The 21,349-nt window shown below is 50.4% G+C and overlaps 1 protein-coding gene across 4 annotated transcripts; it reads right to left on the bottom strand.

Moving 5' to 3' along the window:
• Positions 1 to 737: 737 nt before the first annotated feature.
• On the bottom strand, positions 738 to 21,257 carry LCK (LCK proto-oncogene, Src family tyrosine kinase). 4 transcript variants are annotated; one of them, XM_008521875.2, is made up of 14 exons: positions 20,833 to 20,970; positions 17,353 to 17,543; positions 7,718 to 7,827; positions 7,331 to 7,412; positions 7,046 to 7,136; positions 6,703 to 6,801; positions 6,446 to 6,549; positions 6,153 to 6,302; positions 5,704 to 5,856; positions 5,361 to 5,540; positions 4,130 to 4,206; positions 3,885 to 4,038; positions 3,670 to 3,801; positions 738 to 1,379 (listed from the first exon to the last, which is right to left on the bottom strand). In XM_008521875.2, the coding sequence occupies exons 2-14, from the start codon at positions 17,417 to 17,419 to the stop codon at positions 1,177 to 1,179; spliced, it is 1,602 nt and encodes a 533-aa protein (XP_008520097.1). In that variant the 5' UTR covers positions 17,420 to 17,543; positions 20,833 to 20,970; the 3' UTR covers positions 738 to 1,176. The 4 variants fall into 4 exon arrangements, with proteins under 4 accessions (XP_008520097.1, XP_008520099.1, XP_008520098.1 ...); XM_008521877.2 differs by lacking the exons at positions 17,353 to 17,543; positions 20,833 to 20,970 and adding an exon at positions 21,113 to 21,257; XM_008521876.2 differs by lacking the exon at positions 17,353 to 17,543 and having other exon boundaries at positions 20,833 to 20,980.
• Between the last annotated feature and the right edge of the window lie 92 nt (positions 21,258 to 21,349).

Raw genomic sequence — 21,349 nt, forward strand, 5'->3', positions numbered from 1 at the left:
GGCAGGGATTTTGCTTGTTATATCTACTATACATCCTAGGAGCCCAGAACCATGCCTGGCACACAGTAGATGCTCAATAAATATTTGTTAAGTAAATGAATTAATTCAATGTTTAAAAACATCTTGAGGGGCCGGCCTGATGGCGTAGTGGTTAAGTTTGGTACTCTCCACTTTGGTGGCCAGGGTTCACAGGTTTGGATCCTGGGTGTGGACCTATACCACTCGTCAGTGGCCATGCTGTGGCTGCGACCCACATACAAAATAGAGGAAAGATTGGCACAGATCTTAGCTCAGCAACAATCTTCCTCAAGCAAAAAGAGGAAGACTGGCAACAGAGGTTAGCTCAGGGCCAGTCTTCCTCACCAAAAAAAAATCTTGAAAGTGAATCAAAACATATCTGAGGCCAAATATAGCCCTTGAATTGGTAGCTGTAAAAAATGCTAGTGCCCTTACATAATGGGGGGGGGGGAGGGTCCTGAGACATGCCCACTCCCTAGGAGGTTCTGGGTAGGAGTTGCCCTTAATTCTTCAGGGTCAGGGTTTGAAGGGGTTCAGAGCCCATACAACAAAGTGTAGGGACCTCCTCTTGGCCCCCAACACCAGCAGGGTGGAAAAAGTTCAGACATCCTTCATTCCATCTTTCACCTCAATTCAGGGTGACTCAGTTTGCATCTTCTAAACCCCCAACCCCCCCTCCCCAGGAAGAGGAGACAGAAGTGGAGCAGAGATGTACAATCTTTGTCAACAAACAAACATTTATTGAGCTCCTGATGTGTGCCAGGCACCAAGGAGGAGCACACAGAGGTATTAGATAAGGTCCCGGCCCTCAAGGAGCTTCCTGATGACCAGGGGAAAGGAAAGGGGGGTGAGCAGAAGCTGGTGTCAATCACAGGCCTCTCTCCTCTCTCTGGTGGTCTCCGGAAGTGGGAGGGCCCAGAAAGGGACAAGTGTCCAAGACATATATGCACAGGCCACACATGTACAAGACACATGTGCAGAGCCCACACAACTAAAGAACCCGTGTCTAAGACACGAGAAGTGTGTCGTGCATGGGCGGGATTCACATGGTGCAGAGTCCATATGTTCATAGGCCACATGGGTATGACACAACTGTATCTCCCAGAGCCAGGTTGGCTAGATAGGGGGAGGGCTCCAGGCCCCAGCCAGCCAGGCCTCTCAGGGCTGGGGCTGGTACTGGCCCTCTGTGGCCGTGAAGAAGTCCTCCAGCACACTGCGCAGGTAGTCAAAGGTGGGCCGGTCCTCTGGGCGTTCCTTCCAGCACAGCATCATGAGTTGGTACAGCTCCTCTGGACAGTTGTCAGGTCGCACCATGCGGTAACCTCGCTCCAGGTTCTGAATCACCTCAGGATTGGTCATCCCTAGAGGTTAACGGGAGAAATGACATCAAGCCTCCAGGCTTTGGAAGCCCACAGACAGGGGAGACGTTCAGAATATTTAATTGGTGTGAGCACCAATCCAAAAGGATCTTGGTCTTCGTCAAAGGTAAGACCATACCAGCAGTCCCTGCTAAATGTCAGCAGTACCACTTGGAGTGTCTGCTATGGCTTAAACACTCAACAACACACATATTTGGCCCGGAGAGCTTGGGTGAGCCACCTTACCTCTTTGAGCCTCGGTTTCCTCATCTGGAAAATGGAATCAATGGTAGCTTCTACCTTACGTAAAGTTGTTATGAGGATTGAATGAGATAGTGCATATAAAACATCGAGTATAGTGCCTGGAGAAGAGATGCTGCACAAAGAGTATCTGTGATTATTATTATTTGGTGGGGAAGGATGGGGTGGTCAGGGCCCAGGACAGGATGGGAGCTCATAGCCAGGACAGTGGTAAGGCTTCTCCAGCTATGGGAAGAGGAACAGGAGATGCTGCATCAGGAAGCCAGATGGACCCTGGGCCCAAGAAAAGCAGACACAACATGGGGCAAAGAAGGTTTACCATCCCCCTCCATGACCCAGAGGAAATAATCCTTGGGCCAGTTACTTCCCTTTTTGCCAGCCCCCATGAGAGGCTCCTAGAATGTGGACCCCAAGAGGAGCTTCTCTGGAGAACTGCATGGTCACGGCAGAAACATAGCTTCCTGTTTCTAAATTACCCATGAGGCCTCTGGTTTCTCCTTTGGTCGCCTGAGAGGAGACTGTGACAGGCAGTCCTCAAAGACTAAACCCTAATAGAATCCTAACAAAATGGAAGTCCACAAAGCTTGGGACTGGACCCTGGTCAATGGAGACCCCACATCCCCAGGCCTCACCCCTGGGAGGTTTCTATCTACAGGCCCCTCATATTTCAAAATCGGGACACTGGAGGACACAGGCTGGGGAACTAAACACACGTGGCTAGAGTCAAGGCTGCAAACCCATAGGCTACACCCAGCCTAAATATAACCCACAGACCTGCTCTGGTTTGGCCCCTATAGTATTTTTAAATAATTTGAATTAATCACCAATATTTAAAAATAGGCAAATTTTCCTAAAACTCCGAGCTTCGCCTTCTCTTGAAAAAAACAAAAATTCTGCTTTTTGAGTCCCCATGTCTTAATAGCAACCATCTGCTGGAGCAGATACAAGTTCACCCAGGTTCCCATTACTCCCCATTGTCTCCTGACCCTGAAGCCATGTGTCAGTTGCCACTTATCATCATGCTTTCACTGCCTTTTTTCTTCCAAAAGAGAAGTTTTCTAAGGGAGCAGTGAGGGCGCTTGGCAGGATGACCAGAGTGTGGTTCTAGTCCCAGCACTGCCCCTGGATTTTGCGAGGGGGGATGTCCAGGGCAGAGAAGTCCTTCAGACTCCAGCCTGATTCTAAGGTACCTTTACCTTCCTAGGAGCAAAGTTCTGTGCACAGTGCTCTGGGGATGAGGAAAGCTTCTGCAAATCCAGCCACTGTGCTCCATGCCCTCCCTACCCTGGCTTTGTGTTCCATTTCCTTTTCCCAGAGTTTCCTAGCAAGTTCCTTTCAAAAAATTCCATGCCTGCCTTGGCTGTATTCAGGGATAAAGAACTTTGTCCAGGAGATGGAAGGAGGGGTAGGAGACGGGGGCATTAGTTGTTTACATGTCTCTCTCACTCTTTAGATGGAAAGCTTCAGAGGGAAAGGAAGTCAGTGTTTAGTGAGCACCTACAATGAGTCAAGCTCTTTCGCAAATAGTCTCATTTTTTATATTATAAAACTGAGGCTCAGAGAGGTGAAGTCACCTGCCCAAAGTCACCTCCCCAAAGTGATGATTAATAAAAAACCTGACACCCTTGAGTGCTTAGTAAAGGCCAGATGCCATTCTAACCTCACATTTTACACATAGGAAAAGAAGGAATGATCTGATCAAAACCAAACAGAATGAGTGGCAGATCTGGTAATAAAAGGCATGCCTCTTGCCTCCTAGGCCAGATCTTCTTCTATCCAACACTAGGCTGCCTGTGTTAGAACTGAAGAAAAGAGCTGGGATTACTGAAGGGAGAGAGATCCAGAGACAGAAATGGAAGCCAGCCCTGGGAGATATGGAACCTGAGTGGGGATTCTGGAGTCCCACGCCCACAAGAATGGAGGAGAAGCAGCTAGAAAGTTTCAGATTCTGAGCCTGGGAAGAAGTGAGTGGAAAGAAATGAATTTGCTGCCCTTCCCCATGAGCCTTTCAGTTCCAGCCCTTGGTCCTGACCTGGGTAAGGGATGCGGCCATGGGTGACAATCTCCGTCAGCAGGATCCCAAAAGACCACACATCCGACTTGATGGTGAATGTCCCATAGTTAATGGCTTCTGGTGCTGTCCACTTAATGGGAAACTTGGCCCCTGGAGGGAGGCAGGGTGAGGTCACCTGGGTCTGCTTGGCCCGACCCTGCAGGGTCCAGACTTCCCTTATATCCCACACCTACCCTCCCTGGCTGTGTACTCGTTGTCCTCAATGAGGCGTGCTAGGCCAAAGTCTGCGATCTTGCAGCTCAGGGTGTCAGACACCAGGATGTTGGCAGCCCTCAGGTCACGGTGGATATAATTCCGCTCTTCAATGAATGCCATACCCTCTGCAATCTGCAGGCCAGGTATAGGTCAGCAGTCCTAGGCCAGACATCCTTACCCCACTGGCCTGTGCCCATGCCCAGCCCCTCCCCAGTCTCCTTACTTGGGCTGCCATGTCCAGGAGTTTGTTGATGGTCAGCTTGATGCCTGTGGAGGTCTTGAGAAAATCCACCAGGCTCCCTGTGGGCAGAAGCAATAGTTACTGACCCAAGTTGCCCCAGAGGGAAGCTCCCAGACTTTTCTCCCCTAACTAGAGGTCTAGAAGCAGTGTCTGACATGTGGAAAGGAAGAGTAAGAGGTGAAAATGGAGGAATGTGTGTTCAGAGTGAAGATGCCCAGGATATGTGAAGGTGTTTTTGCAGGGAGTAGAATGGGGCATGCTTGGAGGCGTCTGTAAGCTTCTTGTCACCAATGGGTTGAGCTAAAGCTCCTCAGCCAGGCATCAAAAATCTTGCATGGTCCACATTTGTTCTTTCTTCTCTTCTGCCCACTCTTGCCTCTTGTCCTCCACCCTCCCTAGACAATTTTGAGATTTTTCACACAGATCGCTGGACTTTCACCCCAAAGTCTTCTTGTCCCATCTCTGCCTCCTAAAAACTCTACTTTTCCTTCATGGCTCAGTGAGACTATCCCTCCAGGAAGCTTCTCTAGAGCCTACCAGCATAATAAATTGTATCATCATCTACATTCCCTATGGTATGCTGGAACTTTCCTATGGTACGAACTCTGGTTTTCCTAGTGAGCATAACTATAATGAGGTCTCCCCGAGCACACGAACCTTGTTTTGTCCATCCATGTTCCCAGTGCCCAGCACAAAATAAGCAGCAATAAACGTGTGCTGAATGTATTTAATGGAGTATGGAAAGAGATGTCTGAGGGCCTGAGGGACCACCTCTCTGGCAACAGAGAGTGACTAGGGGACAACCAGGGATGAGAGTTGCTAGAATGGAGCTTGTGACCACTGGCACTTCCCAAGAGATTAAAACCCTGTGAGAAGATGACGGCAACCTGAGCATCCCCATATGAGTGCTGAATTTGTTACCAAAGATAAAGGCCTCACCCAGAGGCAGCAAATATGTGAACATCTGCCATTCCTCCACCACGTCCGTGGCAGATGTTGATAATCAATCCCAGCGCTCACTTCCAATGAGCCTCAGAATCCTCAACACAGAACTCCAAGCAACTACCAGTTGAAGTTGGCCCACATGATAAAACCTATTTGCCACTTCCAGAATCCATTCGCCAATTAACAGCTTTTTTCGCTTCCTGAAAGGAGGACAGATCTTATATTCCCAAAGAATCAGAGCCAGATATCAGCAGCAAACGGTGCCCACCGTTCTCCATGTATTCCGTGATGATGTAGATGGGCTCCTGGGTGACCACCGCGTAGAGCCGGACCAGCCGCTGGTGTTGCAGCTGCTTCATGAGGTTGGCCTCTGCCAGGAAGGCATCGGGGGACATGCTGCCCTGCTTCAGGCTCTTCACTGCCACCTTCGTGTGCCCGTTGTAGTATCCTGGGGCAGGAAGGGGTTGGGGGAGCCACTCAGAACTCATGCACCCAGAGCCAGGCAGCTGCCCTAGGACAGGGCACTGTTGTGAGGTTCTCACGACCTTAGCAGATGCCTCCCCCCACCTCCTACCCCCCCACCCCCGGCAGTCTTGGAAGGCCTCACTCACCCATCCACACCTCCCCGAACTGGCCAGCCCCCAGCCGCTCCACCAACTTCAGCGTCTCCCTGGGAACCTCCCACTCGTCCTCCCACCATGGCTTCTGGGGCTTCTGGGTCTGGCAGGGGCGGCTCAACCGCGTGCACAGCCCATCCGAAGCATCTGGAGGACAAGGGAGAGGGGTAGGGCTGTCAATATGGCGATACTCGGATGCTCCTACCCAGTCCCCACCTCGCCGACTCCCGATCTAGGGGAAATGGACTGGGCAGGGGAGGTGTTGGGCTGTCACCGGACACCTGGGGCTATAGGGTACCACACTTCACGCAGTGCGGGGAATGAAGGAGCATACTGAGAGAGGGGTGGGTGGTACCCCTGAGAGGGACTTGGGGGAGACAGGCTGATAGGGCACGGGTGAAGCAGCCTCAGGCGCACGTCCCAGGGGCTCCTGCCAGGCTCACTGGTGTAATGGCGGACCAGCTCATGCAGGCCGGGAAAGGTGATGCGGGGGGAGATGTAGAAGCCACCCTTGTCCAGGTTACGGATCTTGTAATGTTTCACCACCTCTCCCTGGTTCTGGTCGAAGTCCCGGACGGACAGTGAAAACGATCCTGAGTGAAGGAATGAGTGAACGAACGCAAAAGAGGGGGAGGGGAGGCCTCCCGGCCACCGCGCCCCTCGCGTTGGGCTCCCCCGGCCCGCACCTCTGGGCTGCGGCACCCGCCCACCGCCCGCCGGTCCGCGCAGCCCTCACCCGCGGTACTCTCGCTCTCCCGGATCAGGAAGGAGCCGTGCGTGTTCCCGGGCGCCAGGAGCTGCCGTTCCGCGTCCTTGCGGCTCAGGTTCTTGAAGAACCAGCTGCGCAAGGCAGAAGCGAAGGCCGTCATCTCTTGGTCCCCTCTTTCTCCATCACCCTCAAGCATTCACCACCACCCCTAGCACCGCCTGGGTGCTCTGCTCCGGAGTCCCTAGATCTGCTCCCATCCATCCCCACGACGAGTCCCCACTCACGGTTCGGGCTCCAGGCTGTTCGCTTTGGCCACGAAGTTGAAGGGGATGAAACCTTCCTGGCCCGTGGTCAGGGACTGTGCCTTCCACCACTCGCCGCTCCTGTGCGACAGCGGCAGTCAGCGTGGTCTGCCCAGCCTTGGACTCAGCTGGAAACCCTCCTTCAGTGCTCCTAGTTACGCCGTGCCACCCCACCCTCCAGCTCAGCCCTGGAGCCTTCCATTTTGTCTCAAGGGCGCCCACTGCAAGCCAGTCAGGGGCCGCAGGAGAGCTGGGATACCCAGGAGCCCAGCGCCCTCACGTACTCCCCCAGGGCAAGGATGGGTGGGGTGGAGGGGCCACTCACTGCTCCAGGATACGGAGCTGTTCGCCCTTCTCGAAGCCCAGGTCTCCATCGTGGGAGGGCTCGTATCTGTGCAGGGCGATAACCAGGTTGTCTGTGAAGACAGGGGAAGTCAGGGAGAAACACCTGGAGTCGGCTGGGAGCATCATGTTCAGAAGTTACAGGGCAGCAGACAAGACTGGGGGCAAGAGGCAGGACAGGGCGGAGGGGTAGAGATGGGGAGGAGAGGATCACCGAAAGCCAAGGATCCGCAGGCCTTATTTTGTGGGCCCTGCTGGTTGAGGTTACCTTGCAGAGGGGAGGCTGGGGGGTTGGAGCCCTCATAGGTTACCAGTGGATCCCGCACCTCAGAGCCATTCCGCATAGGCAGCTGTGGGTTAGGAGAAGAGAGTGGGGTCAGAGAACAGCAGATTGGTCAGACCCTGGCTCCCCTCCCCATGGCCCTGCTCTCCTTCACTTCTCCATCCTGGCTAAGTCTTTTCCCTGAATTCACCAACTACTTGCTGTGTGACCTTAGGAGAGTCCCTTCCCGTCTCAGAGCCTCTTTTCCTTTCTGTATTCCAGGAATGAGGGCCACTCCGTTATTTCAAGGACCTGTAGTGGTGCTCCATTTATTCCTTCTGGGTTGTGCCCTCCACCCGACTCCCTCACCAAGCCCCTTGTCTTGCCTCTTACCGTGGCCTTGCCATCCAGTGGGACTATGGGGTAATGGCAGTTCTCACATACATCGATGTTTTCCATCCAGTCATCTTCGGGGTTTGAGCTGCAGCTACAGCCCATGGTCCCTGGGGAAATGGAGAGGCGGCTGAAGGGGTCCCCCCGGGATCTACTCCCCCAACATCAGACATGCTAGGGCCTAGCCCTGGGAATTTCCAGAAGTATCTGAGATTGTCAGCCCCCCACCCCCCATTCACCAGCCACAGAAAAGCTGAAATGGGGTCCTAACTCCTGACTGGTGCTCCCTCTGAGCCCCCAGGCCACAAAAGTCACACCAGGCCCTGGCTGAGCCCTAGGCTCCGCCCTCCCACCTGGGGTGGGCAAACCGCCACAAGCACCTTTGTTAGTCTAGTTGCCCACTTCCTGCCTCTCCCCTCTCCCTCTCTCTCTGCCCATCCCCCATGTTGGGGGACTACCTATGAGAGATCACACAAATTTCCCCAAGCCCTGGGGGAGACCTAAGTTTTGATCCTCCCCTACCAGAGAGATGCACCCCACCTCCTAATTAGAATTCCCCTCTTCCTTGTTCAGCCAAGGAAGCTGAATAAGAAACTCCTGCTCCCAAACATCAGCCATCAGGCCTCTGTACCCCCCACCTCACACCCCCCACCCGCAGGCCCTTACACAAAGTTTCCTTTGGAAGGTTCTTTCTGCTTCTCCCCAGCAGAAAACCCTTAAGCGGCCCTATTGGTCATACTTTTTTTATTTGTTTGCTCACTTTAGCAGTGGAAACTTCTTGTCAGATGAAATCAAGCAGAACCCCGTAGATAAAGCAGGTAAAAGTGGAGCTGTTATGCCTAAAGCAGAGTCGGGGCCTCGAGCCCCTAGGAGTCCCTGAGGCACCTCCTGCCCCAGGTTGCTCCTCAGAACTGCTTGGAAAGCACAGGTCCTCAGATAAAACTTAACTTACCATTCAAGGTCCTTTACTATCAAGATTAAATCTACCTCCTCAACTATTCTGCTACACACACAAGCACCCCCACCTACACACTCACACAGCCTTCGTTCTGAGCCACCCTTGCCTTCCCCAAACACCGCACACTATTTTCTTACTCCGTGCCTTTGCACATGTTGTTCTCTTGCCTTGGAGTGCTCTCTTTTGTCCACCTCTGGAACTCCAACTCAGCCTTCAAGGCTCAGCTCAAATATCACCTACTCCGTGAAGCCTTCCCATTGCTCTTTGCTCCTCCAACATTCTACTCAGACCACAACCATCAACTTAGGCCCTGAGCACCATGATTAGACTGATTTATATGTCAGTCCCACTGCTTCTCCCGCCCTCTCCATGAGATGAGGGATTCAGCAAGAACAGAAACTATTTTCAGCTTTACGTGCCTGAATGCCCCGGCACCCAGAACTAGTTGTCGCTAATGAGTGTTTACTGGCGTGTGGAGGGTTAAGGCACAGATTCTTCCATCAGCAAAGTCTTAGAAACCACCAAGTCTAACCTCTGGTTTTAGACGAGCAAACCAAACTGAGGCCCAGCGAGGCCTGCTGAAACTCTCACAGTCTCTATGGGCAGAGCAAAGCTAGAGCTGCTAGTCCATGGTGGGACCAAGCGGAAGTGGGGAGCAGTGGAGGTTTTTTGGTTAGCAAGACTTAAGGGTATATGTCACTTGTACCTCAGCTTAAAAAAAAAAGACTCAAGGACAGTCCCCAGAGTCAGAGAGACCTAAGTTCAAATCTTGGTTTTGACAATTATTGTATGACTTTGCTGAAATTATTCTTCCTAAGCCTCACTTTTCCTTTTCTTTCAAATGGGAATCATCATCCCTTCCCCATAAGCTTACATAAACATTAGCTTAGTTTAGAGCTTAGAAAGACTTCCACCAGTGTCCATTCTGCACGACCAATCGCTGCTCTAGAGGGTGGGAGAGTGAAACTGATAAGTAATTCTCTTTGCCTTAGTCGCCTGTTTCTTTTTTTTTTTTCTTCAAAGATTGGCACCTCAGCTAACATCTGTTGCCAATCTTTTCTTTTTCTTTTTCTTCTTCTCCCCAAAATTCCCCAGTACATAGTTGTAGATTCTAGTTGTAGGTCCTTCTGGTTGTGCTATATGGGACACCGCCTCAGCATGGCCTGACAAGCGGTGCCATGTCTGCACCCAGGATCCAAACTGGTGAAACCCTTGGCCGCCGAAGTAGAGCACATGAACTTAACCACTCGGCCATGGGGGCGGCCCCTAGGCTCATGTTCCTTAAACTGAGATGCTCATAAACTCTCATGGGTACCAGAAGTCAGAGGTGTACATCTTCCCAGAGCATGAGTGTTACATGACCTTATTCATACAAACAAACAAAGATCTATTATGGAGGAAAATGTAAAAGGTACATGGAATTTTAAGCCAAATCAAGAGACTTTCCAGGAAAAGGGCACAGATTCACTCTTCTCCCTACCTTTTTTTTTTTTTTAAAGATTTTATTTTTCCTTTTTCTCCCAAAGCCCCCTGGTACATAGTTGTGTATTTCTAGTTGTGGGTCCTAGTTGTGGCATGTGGGATGCCACCTCAGCATGGCCTGATGAGCAGTGCCATGTCCATGCCCAGGATTCGAACTGGCGAAACCCTGGGCTGCTGAAGCAGAGTGCACGAACTTAACCACTCAGCCATGGGGCCGGCCCCTCCCTACCTTTTTTTTTTCCTGAGGAAGATTAGCCCTGAGCTAACATCTGCTGCCAATCCTCTTCCTTTTGCTGAGGAAGATTGGCCCTGAGCTAACATCCATGCCCGCTTTCCTCTACTTTATATGTAGGACACCTGCCACAACATGGCTTGATAAATGCTGCATAGGTCCATGGGATCTGAACCGGGGAACCCCAGGCAAGCAAACTTAACTGTTGTGCCACTGGGCCGGGCCCTCTTCTCTCTACTGTTAGGAGTCCTGGAGGGTGGGCAGGAGACATTTGAGAAATCCTGATTGGCCAGAGTCCACCCATCTGTGGTGGCAAATGGCTTTTTGACAGCTAATTTTATTATGGCTTGGACCTGATTAGCAGCAAAAGCCTCCAGGAAAGGACTGATAATAACCTGGAACGAGCTTAAGATGAGCTGGGCTATCTAGAAAGGTCATGAGCATCCTGTTGTTTGTGATAATCAAACAGGCCTTCAAAAACCACAAGTTGGTTATATTGTAGAAAGAACGCCAACATCAGATGGAGAGTGGACTTAGATCAGTAAGGTCAGTTCCAGGCTTGATATTCTTGGAGGCTTCAGAGAAGGGTAAGAGAAAGACAAGAAAAGTTTGGGCTTGAGAAAGGGGGATGAACGGGGTTGCAGCAGTGAGGCACTGAGGAGAAGCCAATAGAAAGGGCAGAAGGAATCTAAGCTGGAGATCACAGGGCTGGAAGCTGGTACCTGGTCCAGGCTGCTGTGGGGAGGGAAAAGGAGCCACAAGGCCTTGGGCTAGCGTCCAGGAGAGTATAGGCAGGACCTATATCCTAAAGTGAATCTGGGCCTACCAGAGAGGGCCTGAGGTCCCTAAAGACTGGGGCCAGGAGTGAGAAAAAGTCAAGCTATGTTAATTAAGCCAAAAGGAACTCTGGAACTCTGCTGGGTATCTGACCCCTCGTGTTTTTTCTATGGCTTGTTTTGTTCTCCTGGACTCCTCTGGCTGCAGGTAGCAGAGCCTGTTCTCTACAAAAGTGGACACTTTGGAGTGTAGGGCCTGGCAGCAATCACAGGACCCTGGGAGCCAGCAATGCCCGAGATTACTTTGGTGAGTGGCTCCCAGCCACTGGGAGCTATACGCTCCTAGGAGGCCCCAGGATAATGTTGGAGGCCTGCAGCTTATTTCAGTATTTCAGAAATCTGCAGGGAAATTGTACTATGATTTGTTTCTTAGTCTGACAAATTGTATTATTGTTTCTTTTTTTTTTAAAGATTTTATATTTCCTTTTTCTCCCCAAAGCCCCCTGGTACATAGTTGTGTATTTTCAGTTGTGGGTCCTTCTAGTTGTGGCATGTGGGACGCCACCTCAGCATGGCGTGATGAGCAGTGCCATGTCCGCTCCCAGGATTTGAACCAGTGAAACCCTGGGCCACCGAAGTAGAGCACGCGAACTTAACCACTGGGCCACAGGGCTGGCCCCTGTATTATTGTTTCTTCAGTGCATACTTAGTTAAGTCTTTGGTTAAAATTTGAACTTGAAAACAAGAAAATTAGTACCTAAACGAGGTAGTTTAGTAGGAAAAACTTTAAAATCATGAAATCCATGAGGGCATGGGGGGGAGTACAACAGGGAAGGGTGAAGGAGTCCTTGGTAGGGAAGGGTTTAGAAGCGCTAATGTAATTTACCAGCCTTGTTTTAAAAATGAAGGGGCCGGCCCAGTGGTGTAGTGGTTGGGTTCTCATGCTCCGCTTTGGGGGTTCTCAGGTTCAGATCCCGGGCGTGGACCTATATACCACTCATCAAGCCATGCTGTGGTAGGGTCCCACCTACAAAGTACAGGAAGATTGGCACAGATTTTAGCTCAGGGACAATCTTCCTCAAGCAAAAAGAGGAAGATTGGTTGGGCCGGCCCAGTGGCACAGCGGTTAAGTGCGCACGTTCCGCTTCTCGGCGGCCCCGTGTTTGCCGATTCAGATCCCGGGTGTGGACATGGCACCGCTTGGCACACCATGCTGTGGTAGGTGTCCCACAAATAAAGTAGAGGAAGATGGGCACGGATTTTAGCTCAGGGCCAGACTTCCTCAGCAAAAAGAGGAGGACTGGCAGTAGTTAGCTCAGGGCTAGTCTTCCTCAAAAAAAAAAAAAAAGAGGAAGATTGGCAAGAGATGTTAGCTCAGGGCCAATCTTCCTCACCAACAAAAATAAAAATAAAAATGAAGAAGCTGGAGGATCAGAGAGGTTAAGTGATTTTCCCAATAGCAACATGAAGGCTCTTGGCAGAGGTAAAGCTCAGATCAGGCCCCTACCTTTTTTTTTTTTGAGGAAGATTAGCCCTGAGCTAACAACCGTGCCCTTCTTCTTCTACTTTATATGTGGGACGCCTACCACAGCATGGCTTGCCAGGCGGTGACATGTCTGCTCCGGGGATCCAAACTGGCGAACCCTGGGCTGCAGAAGTGGAATATGTGCACTTAACTACTTAACTGCTGAGCCACCGGGCCGGCCCCAGGCCCCTACCTTTTTTATTAAGGTCCTCTCTTCTCCTCTTCACAACGTGGGAAGTCTAAAGGGAGGTGGAAGATCCTGAGAGGTCATGGAGAAAACAGGGCAGGAAGGGAGGTCTGGCAGGGTGGGGTCCACTCTCCATCCAAAATTTGATCATTGCGCTGTTAACAAAGGCCTTTCTCTCCAAGGCAATTCTCCCTCCACCTAGAATGCCTGTTTCTAAGGGTACATTTACCTGACTGGTGAATGCAAGTCCGTGCATATGGAGGCATATGATTCAGTGAGCATTGTGCTGATGTATGCATACCCGTGGGTGTTTATGAGTCCATGCGTGCAGATGGATGTATAATAGAATGGGGGCATGTATAGTTAGTGCCTGGCCCTATGTGATTGTGAGGTCATACATGCCTGTATCTATTTATACAAAATGTGGGTCCCATCCTTCTGGTCTTAGTTTGACAGGTTGCTGGATAGCCAAAATGATCTAATCAGGTTAATAAACGAGGTCAGTAAAAAGAAAATCAAAATTAAAGCTTAATATAAATTTCTCATTGTCTGAAAGAAAGAAGAAGAAGAAGAAACAGATCCAGAGAATCCCCAGGGCTCTCAAAACCAGCAACGAGGGCAGATTCTGGGATGAATGAAACAGGACATTCTCTTCTCCCAACTCAGGAATTCAGAGTCAATAGCAGGAATTTTGTAGATTCTAGACCTCCTTTGACCAGGGTCTATAATGTTCTCGGTCAAACTCAAAGCTGCCCATGATCCACAGAGCACTTTGTGCCAATTATAAAGGATCACTTCTCGCTGGGGTTTCAAACTTGGGGAGTGGAATGAGGGCTGGATTTCAGTCCCCACCCCTTCCCTTCCCTCAGCACAGTGCCCAAAACACACAGTGGCCCTGCTCGCACAGTATACAATTGATCAAAAATCCCAGGGGCTGTCCCCATAGCCGAGTGGTTAAGTTCGTGTGCTCTGCTTCGGCAGCCCGGGGTTTTGGCGGTTCAAGTCCTGGGCTCCAACATGGCACCGCTCATTGGGCCATGCTGGGGTGGCGTCCCACATGCCACAACTAGAAGGACCCACAACTGAAAATACACAACTATGTACCAGGGGGCTTTGGGGAGAAAAAGGAAAAATAAAATCTTTAAAAAAAAATCCAGGCCAGGGGCCGGCCCAGTGGCACAGCTGTTACGTTCACACGTTCCACTTCCTGGCGGCCCGGGTTTCACCGGTTTGGATCCCGGGTGTGGACATGGCACCGCTTGGCAAGCCATGCTGTGGTAGGCGTCCCACGTGTAAAGTAGAGGAAGATGGGCACGGATGTTAGCTCAGGGCCAGTCTTCCTCAGCAAAAAGAGGAGGATTGGCAGCAGTTAGCTCAGAACTAATCTTCCTCAAAAATCAATCAATCAATCAATCAATAACTAAATCCCAGCCTGCGTGAAGTTCCTGGACTAGATTTTCTAAACCCAGGGCTGTTTAGCAATCATATCGCCATGAATTTTGATTCTTGCCAACTTCACTTTTATCACCTCTACAGATACGATCTCGCCTGGCTAGGGCTAGAATGTGTTTTGTCTCCTTAAAAAAAAAGAAAAGAAAAGAAAAGAAAAAGGAAACACTTTTCCTCCTCTTAACGGTAAATCTATTCATTTATTGAACATTCTGTCCAAAACGTGTGCCGGCTTCTTGCCTGGGTTTCTCAGGCTGCCGTCCTACAGCAAGAGCAGGCAGGCTGTTCCACGGCAGGTCATTGTATTCTGGGCCACCTTGTGGCAAAATCTGTCAGGAATAATTTAAAACATTTTCTTGGCCTTTTTCTTTGGCTAAGATTTGGTTATTGGCAAAGTAGCCTAAGTTCAATGGAGAGCTGTAGCCACGGATGGCCGCACAGAACCCTCATCATGGCGCTCAAGAACTTGAGGTGGCAGGCACGGTAAATAACTTCTAGTGGGTAAAACAGGGATGTGTCCTGACTCCCCTCCTTTCTCATGTGTTCCTTTTTGATGCAATACCATTTTTGAATGAACTCTGTGAGTGAGTTCACAGAGGTTACAAAAACAGAGAACAAAAAGATAAACCTTCTCTTACATGCAAACGAGATGGATTTATTCTCACAAAGTGGGAGTGGCCTGAACATGGCACTGATTCTGCTAGATAATTATCGCCAGACATGAGGGCTATAGAGCAATTATTCTAAAGCTGGTATTTTGGGGAGTGGCCCTCCAACTAGTGACGTGTATATATCTAGTAATCCCTTTTAATGGGTCCCCTCCCTCACGTACCTCCGTGTGCACTTTGTGCCATGGGGATTTCAACCGGACGGAGCCTTACTCACAGCTTGGCACCTGTGCTGCTTTATTAAAGTCTCTGGGAGTCTGCAGGTCGTGGAGGCTCAGATTACTGTGTCTGTGTCATAGTGACCCAAGTTCAATCCCACGGCCTCCCGGTCACTCAATGGGCCTTTGGGCAGGTTACTAAACCTCTCTGAAACCTCCCTCAGTTCCCTCGTCTTCAAAATGGCAATAAAAATAGGACCTGGGCTGCCCAGTGGCACAGCGGTTAAGTTCACACATTCTGCTTCTGCAGTCCAGGGTTCGCCAGTTGGGATCCTGGGTGTGGACATGGCACCGATTGGCAAGCCATGCTGTGGCAGGCGTCCCACATATAAAGTAGAGGAAGATGGGCATGGATGTGAGCTCAGGGCCAGTCTTCCTCAGCAAAAAAAAAAGAAGAAGAAGAAGAAGAAGAAATGGACTGGCAGCAGATGTTAGCTCAGGACTAATCTTCCTCAAAAATTAATTAATTAATTAATTAATTAATTAAAAAAATAGGACCTGCATCCAGGGCTGCTGTAAGCATTATATGTAATATATAGATGATCCCATATAACAAAGTGCTTAAAAAGGTGCTTGGTACTTAGTTAAAGGCTAAATAAATGAGAGTAATAGTCATTTGAGGCTAGCATGGGCATTTCATTACACCAGCCTTAAACATTTTCTAGACTAAAATGATCAATCATTTTCATTTTCCTTCATGATTTTTGGCATTTCCGCTGTCCACTTTTTTTTTTAAACACCCACATTTCCACCTACCTAGAAACTGTTACACTTTGGTATCTGTCCTTCCACATGTTTTTTGTTTTTGTTTTTGTTTTTGTTTTTAAAGATTTTATTTTTTCCTTTTTCTCCCCAAAACCCCTCCAGTACATAGTTGTATATTCTTCGTTGTGGGTCCTTCCAGTTGTGGCATGTCGGACGCTGCCTCAGCATGGCTTGATGAGCAGTGCCGTGTCTGCGCCCAGGATTCTAACCGGTGAAACCCCGGGCCGCTGAAGCAGAGCGTACAAACGTAACTGCTCCGCCACGAGTCGGCCCCTGTCCACTTTTTTTTTTTTTTTTGAGGAAGATTAGCCCTGAGCTAACTACTGCTAATCCTCCTCTTTTTTACTGAGGAAGGCTGGCCCTGAGCGAAAATCTGTGCCCATCTTCCTCTACTTTCTATGTGGGACGCCTACCACAGCATGGCGTGCCAAGCGGTGCCAGGTCCACACCTGGGATCGGAACCGGCGAACCCCGGGCCACCAAGAAGTGGAACGTGCGAGCTTAACCTCTGTGCCACCAGGCCGGCCCCCACTTTTTTTTTAAAGTAACTTTTTATTGTGAGTCTGAACGAACCACCCTCTGCTTTTCTCATTGAAAAAAACTTTTTTTTTTTTTTTGTGAGGAAGACTGGCCCCGAACTAACATCTGTTGCCAATCTTCCTCTTTTTGCTTGAGGATGCCACCAGCATGGCTTAATGAGTGGTGCTAGGTCTGCACCTGGGATCCAAACCTGCAAACCCCAGGCCGCCAAAGCAGAAGGTGCGAACTTAACTACTATGCCACTGGGCTTGCCCCAGAGCACCTTTTTACCTTTAATATATTTACCTAAAATGGAAATTTCACTACCATAAATGGAAAACTAGTATCACCAGTCATAAATAGAAGTCAGTGTACGTTAGAATAAACATAATATAAAGCATAAATTCACATTTGTACAAGTTCATTCATGGGGCCAGCCCGGTGGCGCAGAGCTTAAGTTCCAACGTTCTGCCTCTTGGCGGCCCGGGGTTCGCCGGCCCGGATCCCGGGTGTGGACATGGCACTGCTTGGCAAGCCATGCTGTGGTAGGCATCCCACAAATAAAGTGGAGGAAGATGGGCACGGATGTTAGCTCAGGGCCAGCCTTCCTCAGCAAAAAGAGGAGGATTGGCAGCAGATATTAGCTCAGTGCTAATCTTCCTCAAAAAAAAAAAAAAAAAAAAAAGGTCCATTCATTACCCCCTAAAATCACTCACCCTCATCAATGGTACACAGGCCATATTTTGGGAAATGCTGCACTTCGGGACAGAACTTGGAGCTTAGGCCTCTGTCGGTACGTTAGAGGAGGCACAATTTTCTTAATTGCCCAGCCTATCGACAAAAACTTAATGGGTACCTCTTAGGTGCCAGGCTCTGATGGAGTTCTGGGGACACAGAGGTGAGCAGTCAGAGAGGTTCCCCATCCTCTTGGCCCTGCCCTCTGTGACAGAGGTGGGCACCCCTCTGGCGGGTCACTCCATTTTCACAGGAGGCCATCAGGCCTGTCTTCAGCTCACTGATCGGTAATGTCTGTGACTCCCAACAACACTGAGGACACAAAACAGCAATACTTGCCGAGAAGGTGCATCTCAAAATCACCGCTATCACCCATCTACCAAGTGAACGACAATTAGCCAAAACAGTTAAAAAGATGAGGTAGATCTCCATGCATTGACATGGAAAGATGTCCCAGATATAACACGGCCAGCAAGTTACAGAACAGAATGTAGAGAATAAGCCTATTTGTATTTAAATATGTATATATAAGGGGTTCTTTTAAGCCAGGCTCTGTGCTAAGCCTTTATTTGCATGATTTCATGTCATTCTCTAATAATCCTATGAAGTAAGTGCTATTATTATCCCCATTTTACAGATGCAAAAACTGAGGCCCAAAAGGGGTAAAGTGATTTGTCTGAGGCCTCATAACAAACAAATAAGTGGTAGAGTGGCAAGCCGAACCTTGGTCTACCTGCCTTCAGAGACTAGGCTATTACTTGCAATGCCTTTCCACAGCCATACATGCAACAATCTAGAAGGATGCACACCAAATTGTTCACAGTGAGCGTATCCCAGAAGTGAGATTGGAGGGAGCTGTATTTCTTTATAAACCTCTGTACTGTCTGAATTTTTAAAAACAGCCATGTGCTAATATCGTAATTGAAAAACAAAAAACAACAAAACCACCACCAACGCAAAAACTCTGCCAATAGATGGGATCATTTGAGGAGGCTCAGCCGTGCAGCTCAGCCTTCCTCTCCTCTCCTTGTCTCAAGAGGTGAAGGCATATAGAACAGAGGATACAGGAAAAACGGCTCTGCGACCAAGGAAGTTGGTGAAACACTGGGTCAGACAAAATCCATCAGGCTCCTTCTCAGGGGGGCCCTTTCAGGGCTATGACAAGCTAACAGTGATTGTGAAGTGAATACGGGACACTTTGTAGCTGAGGCCATGTCTATCTCACTCCAGAACCCTGTTCTTTCCAGGTGCCTTGTGGACTTCCAACTAGTGTTCTTTAGAACAAGCATTGGAAATGCAGCTCCAGATACTTTAAAACCACCACCGAAGTTGGTTGTTAGAGGCCACATGCCTGGATGGTGTCTTGGTCCCACCCACCCTCATCCTACCCACACACCCAGCTCTCCTCAGCCTCGCTTTCACCAAATTGAACTTCAAAGCCGTCAGCTTGTGGGTGTGTGTATGGATTTGTAGGATCCAGTGTGTGCAGTATGTGTTGTTCCTGCCTCTGCCTCTGAGCCTACACGCACATGTTCATTTTCCATTGATGGTGTGAATGGTGTTTGGGCCAGGGAGGATGTGTGTGTGTGTGTGTGTGTGTGTGTGAAGCTGTGTGTGGGACCCTCCTCTAAGGCAGACACAGCCTAGAATTCTCACACCCACTATACACAGGAAACAAGCTCGCTTGCAAAGCCACACTACAAGTGTGAGGGAATGGGTGGTTCACTGTCCTGCCAAGGTGTTGAGTGGGAGTAATTCTGGGTGTGGACAGCCGTCCCTTTGGTGCATTGTTTGCAGGAGAAGGGAGAGCCTAACCTCTGTTAACTCCTACTATATATCAGGTACTACCCAGGGCACATCACAGTCATTATTTCGTCTTTGATTCCCCACGAGCTCTCTGTAAGAGAGGGACTTATTCTTGCCTCTTTACAGATAAGTAAACTGGAGTTCGGAGAGGTGAAGCCACTCATTCAAGGAAATGGCAGAACCAGAATTGTGGCTGGGTCTGCCTGACTCTGAAATGCATGTTCTTGGCACTACACCATACTCATTGGCCCTCTGGCATTTGGTCTTGCTCAGAGGTGTCTGCCCTCGTGGTACCCAAGGGACAGAACCCAGGGGCAGTGACCTTAGCTTCATGTCCTGGGTGCTCTCCAAAATGAGCCTTTGTCCTTCTCAAAACTGCCTTGACTCTTCCAGGAAGCCTTCCAGATCGCCTGAGGGAAGCTTTCTCTAGTCCTCTGAGCCCTCAGCTGGTTCTCTTGCCCCACCACTCGGCCCTTCTTCCTTGGAGAAAAACCTCCATCCCTGTGCCCTGAGGGTGAGGGACCCTGTCTGAGTCATCTGTCAGCACAGGCTGGGTGGGGGAGACTGTCCCTGAGCATCCAGGGTGTGCATGAGGCCCCCTGAAGGGCAGGGAGAGCCAGCATGTTTTCCCAGCTCCCACAAAAGCCTGCAGGCCTTGGAGCTGGGGACAGGAGAAAGGCTGGGACATGCTGATTGGGTGGAAATTGTGTGTCAAGAAAAACTCCAAAGGCAGAGGATGAGACAGAGGAAACCTGCAAATTCTCACTCAGGTAGGGACTCCCCCTGTAAACTGAAGGCTCAGAGTTAGAAAATAAGGAGTGGGCAGGTAGCTTGACTATGCCTTCCTGGGTCTCCACCTTCCCAGAATTTGAAGTATGAATCAGCAGGACCAATTGGCCCCACACATGCCGAGGCAGTGTGCGTGGAGCTGAAGTGGGAGGGAGCAAGGGGAGAGGGGAGGACATCCTGCCACACTTGGCAGGGGCGGGAATGGCAACTTTCCAGATGGAAGTTCAGAAGTCCCTTGCCCAGGGCCAACTGCACCTCTGTCCGGGATAAAAATAGCCCTTCCTCTCCCCTTCTCCCATCACTCTCTCTCCCCCCAGCTTCCCAGCATCCAGTCAGATACTTCCGCCCAGGAGGCTCCATCCCAGATGATAAATATACCCTCACATATCCATCTGCTTCCAACAGGGGACTCCTCCCTCTCTCAAGCAGTGCTGGTCATTGAGGCTAAATCACTTCTCACGTGTCGATCTGGATGCTCTGGGTGACCTCTCTCTCTCTCAGGAGGTTCTTGTCACTGGGGTCTGCCCCAGCAACCAGAGGGATTCTTGGCTCCCCTGACTCAAGCCTGTCTTTCACCCTGCTCCATGGGTGGTCACGGCCTGGCACCATTCTGCCACTGCCTTGCTGAGGGACTGTGGGAAGGGAGTGCCTTGCCCTCTCTGGGCCTCAGGAGGCTCATCCATTGTGGGATGAAGGACTGGACTTGGGGATTTCTGAAGGCCTTATGAATTCCTGACAGTCTATGTGCCACATCTTCAAGAAAAATGCTCCCAGTGAGGTAGAGACTGATGGCAGGCAGTGTGGCAGAGGCAAGGGCCAACAACTATGAAGGAAAGAGGTGATCCAGCTGTCTGCATGCCTCCCCTGGACATCCAGCAAGGTTTTTCTGTCTCTCAGCCTGCAGGGCTGCTGCACACCCAAGGAGCCTGCCCCAGTGCCCAGAGGCAGCCCTCTGCTATCAGGCCCTCACCACAGCCCCTTGACCCCTATTCCCAGTACTCCTTACCTGCCCAGCCCGGGAGCCCTCTGGCCCCATTCACATGGTCCTCCTGGCCTTGCCTGGCTGCCCAGACACAGTTTCAGCTCCCCTCGCCGTCGTAGCCACCGCCTGTCTCCCCGCGCCTACGTCCCACCCTGACTTCCTGCCTCCTCCTGAGGGCTCCTCAGCCAACCGGGCCCCAGCAGCCCAACCACAAGCCTCCAGCACCCTGAGCTTCCTGCCACCATAGCCCCCCGCTCCTCAGCTCCTGGCAATCCCCTACATCCCCAGCCCAGGCCCTACTCACCCTGAGGGTGGCACTCGGAGGAAAAGAGAGGACATCTGATGGAACCTCCCTCCTGCTCCCCAGGGTGCACCTTGGCAAGAGATTCAAGGGCAGCCTTGAAACCCCACTGAGCAAGGGGCAGGCAGACATGCTCAGCTTTCAGTGAAAGGCAAGGAGCAGCGCCGTCACAGTCTGAGAGCTGAGTGACCTTTTCATTACAGTCTGAGGGCAAAGGTAACATCACTTCAGAGTCAGAGG

Source organism: Equus przewalskii, chromosome 2 (genome assembly GCF_037783145.1).
Source record: "Equus przewalskii isolate Varuska chromosome 2, EquPr2, whole genome shotgun sequence".
Lineage (NCBI taxonomy): Eukaryota > Metazoa > Chordata > Mammalia > Perissodactyla > Equidae > Equus > Equus przewalskii.

What these genes read in the sequence shown, in the direction of transcription:
- LCK (XM_008521875.2), bottom strand. Translation starts at nt 17,419, where the DNA reads ATGGGGAACCTCTCTGACTGCTCACCTCTGTGTCCCCAGAACTCCATC. An exon ending in GGAGAGCGAGAGTACCGCGG is followed by an intron (nt 6,303 to 6,445) that starts GTGAGGGCTGCG and finishes TCCTTCACTCAG; the next exon opens with GATCGTTTTCACTGTCCGTC. An exon ending in GCTGGTCCGCCATTACACCA is followed by an intron (nt 5,857 to 6,152) that starts GTGAGCCTGGCA and finishes CTTGTCCTCCAG; the next exon opens with ATGCTTCGGATGGGCTGTGC.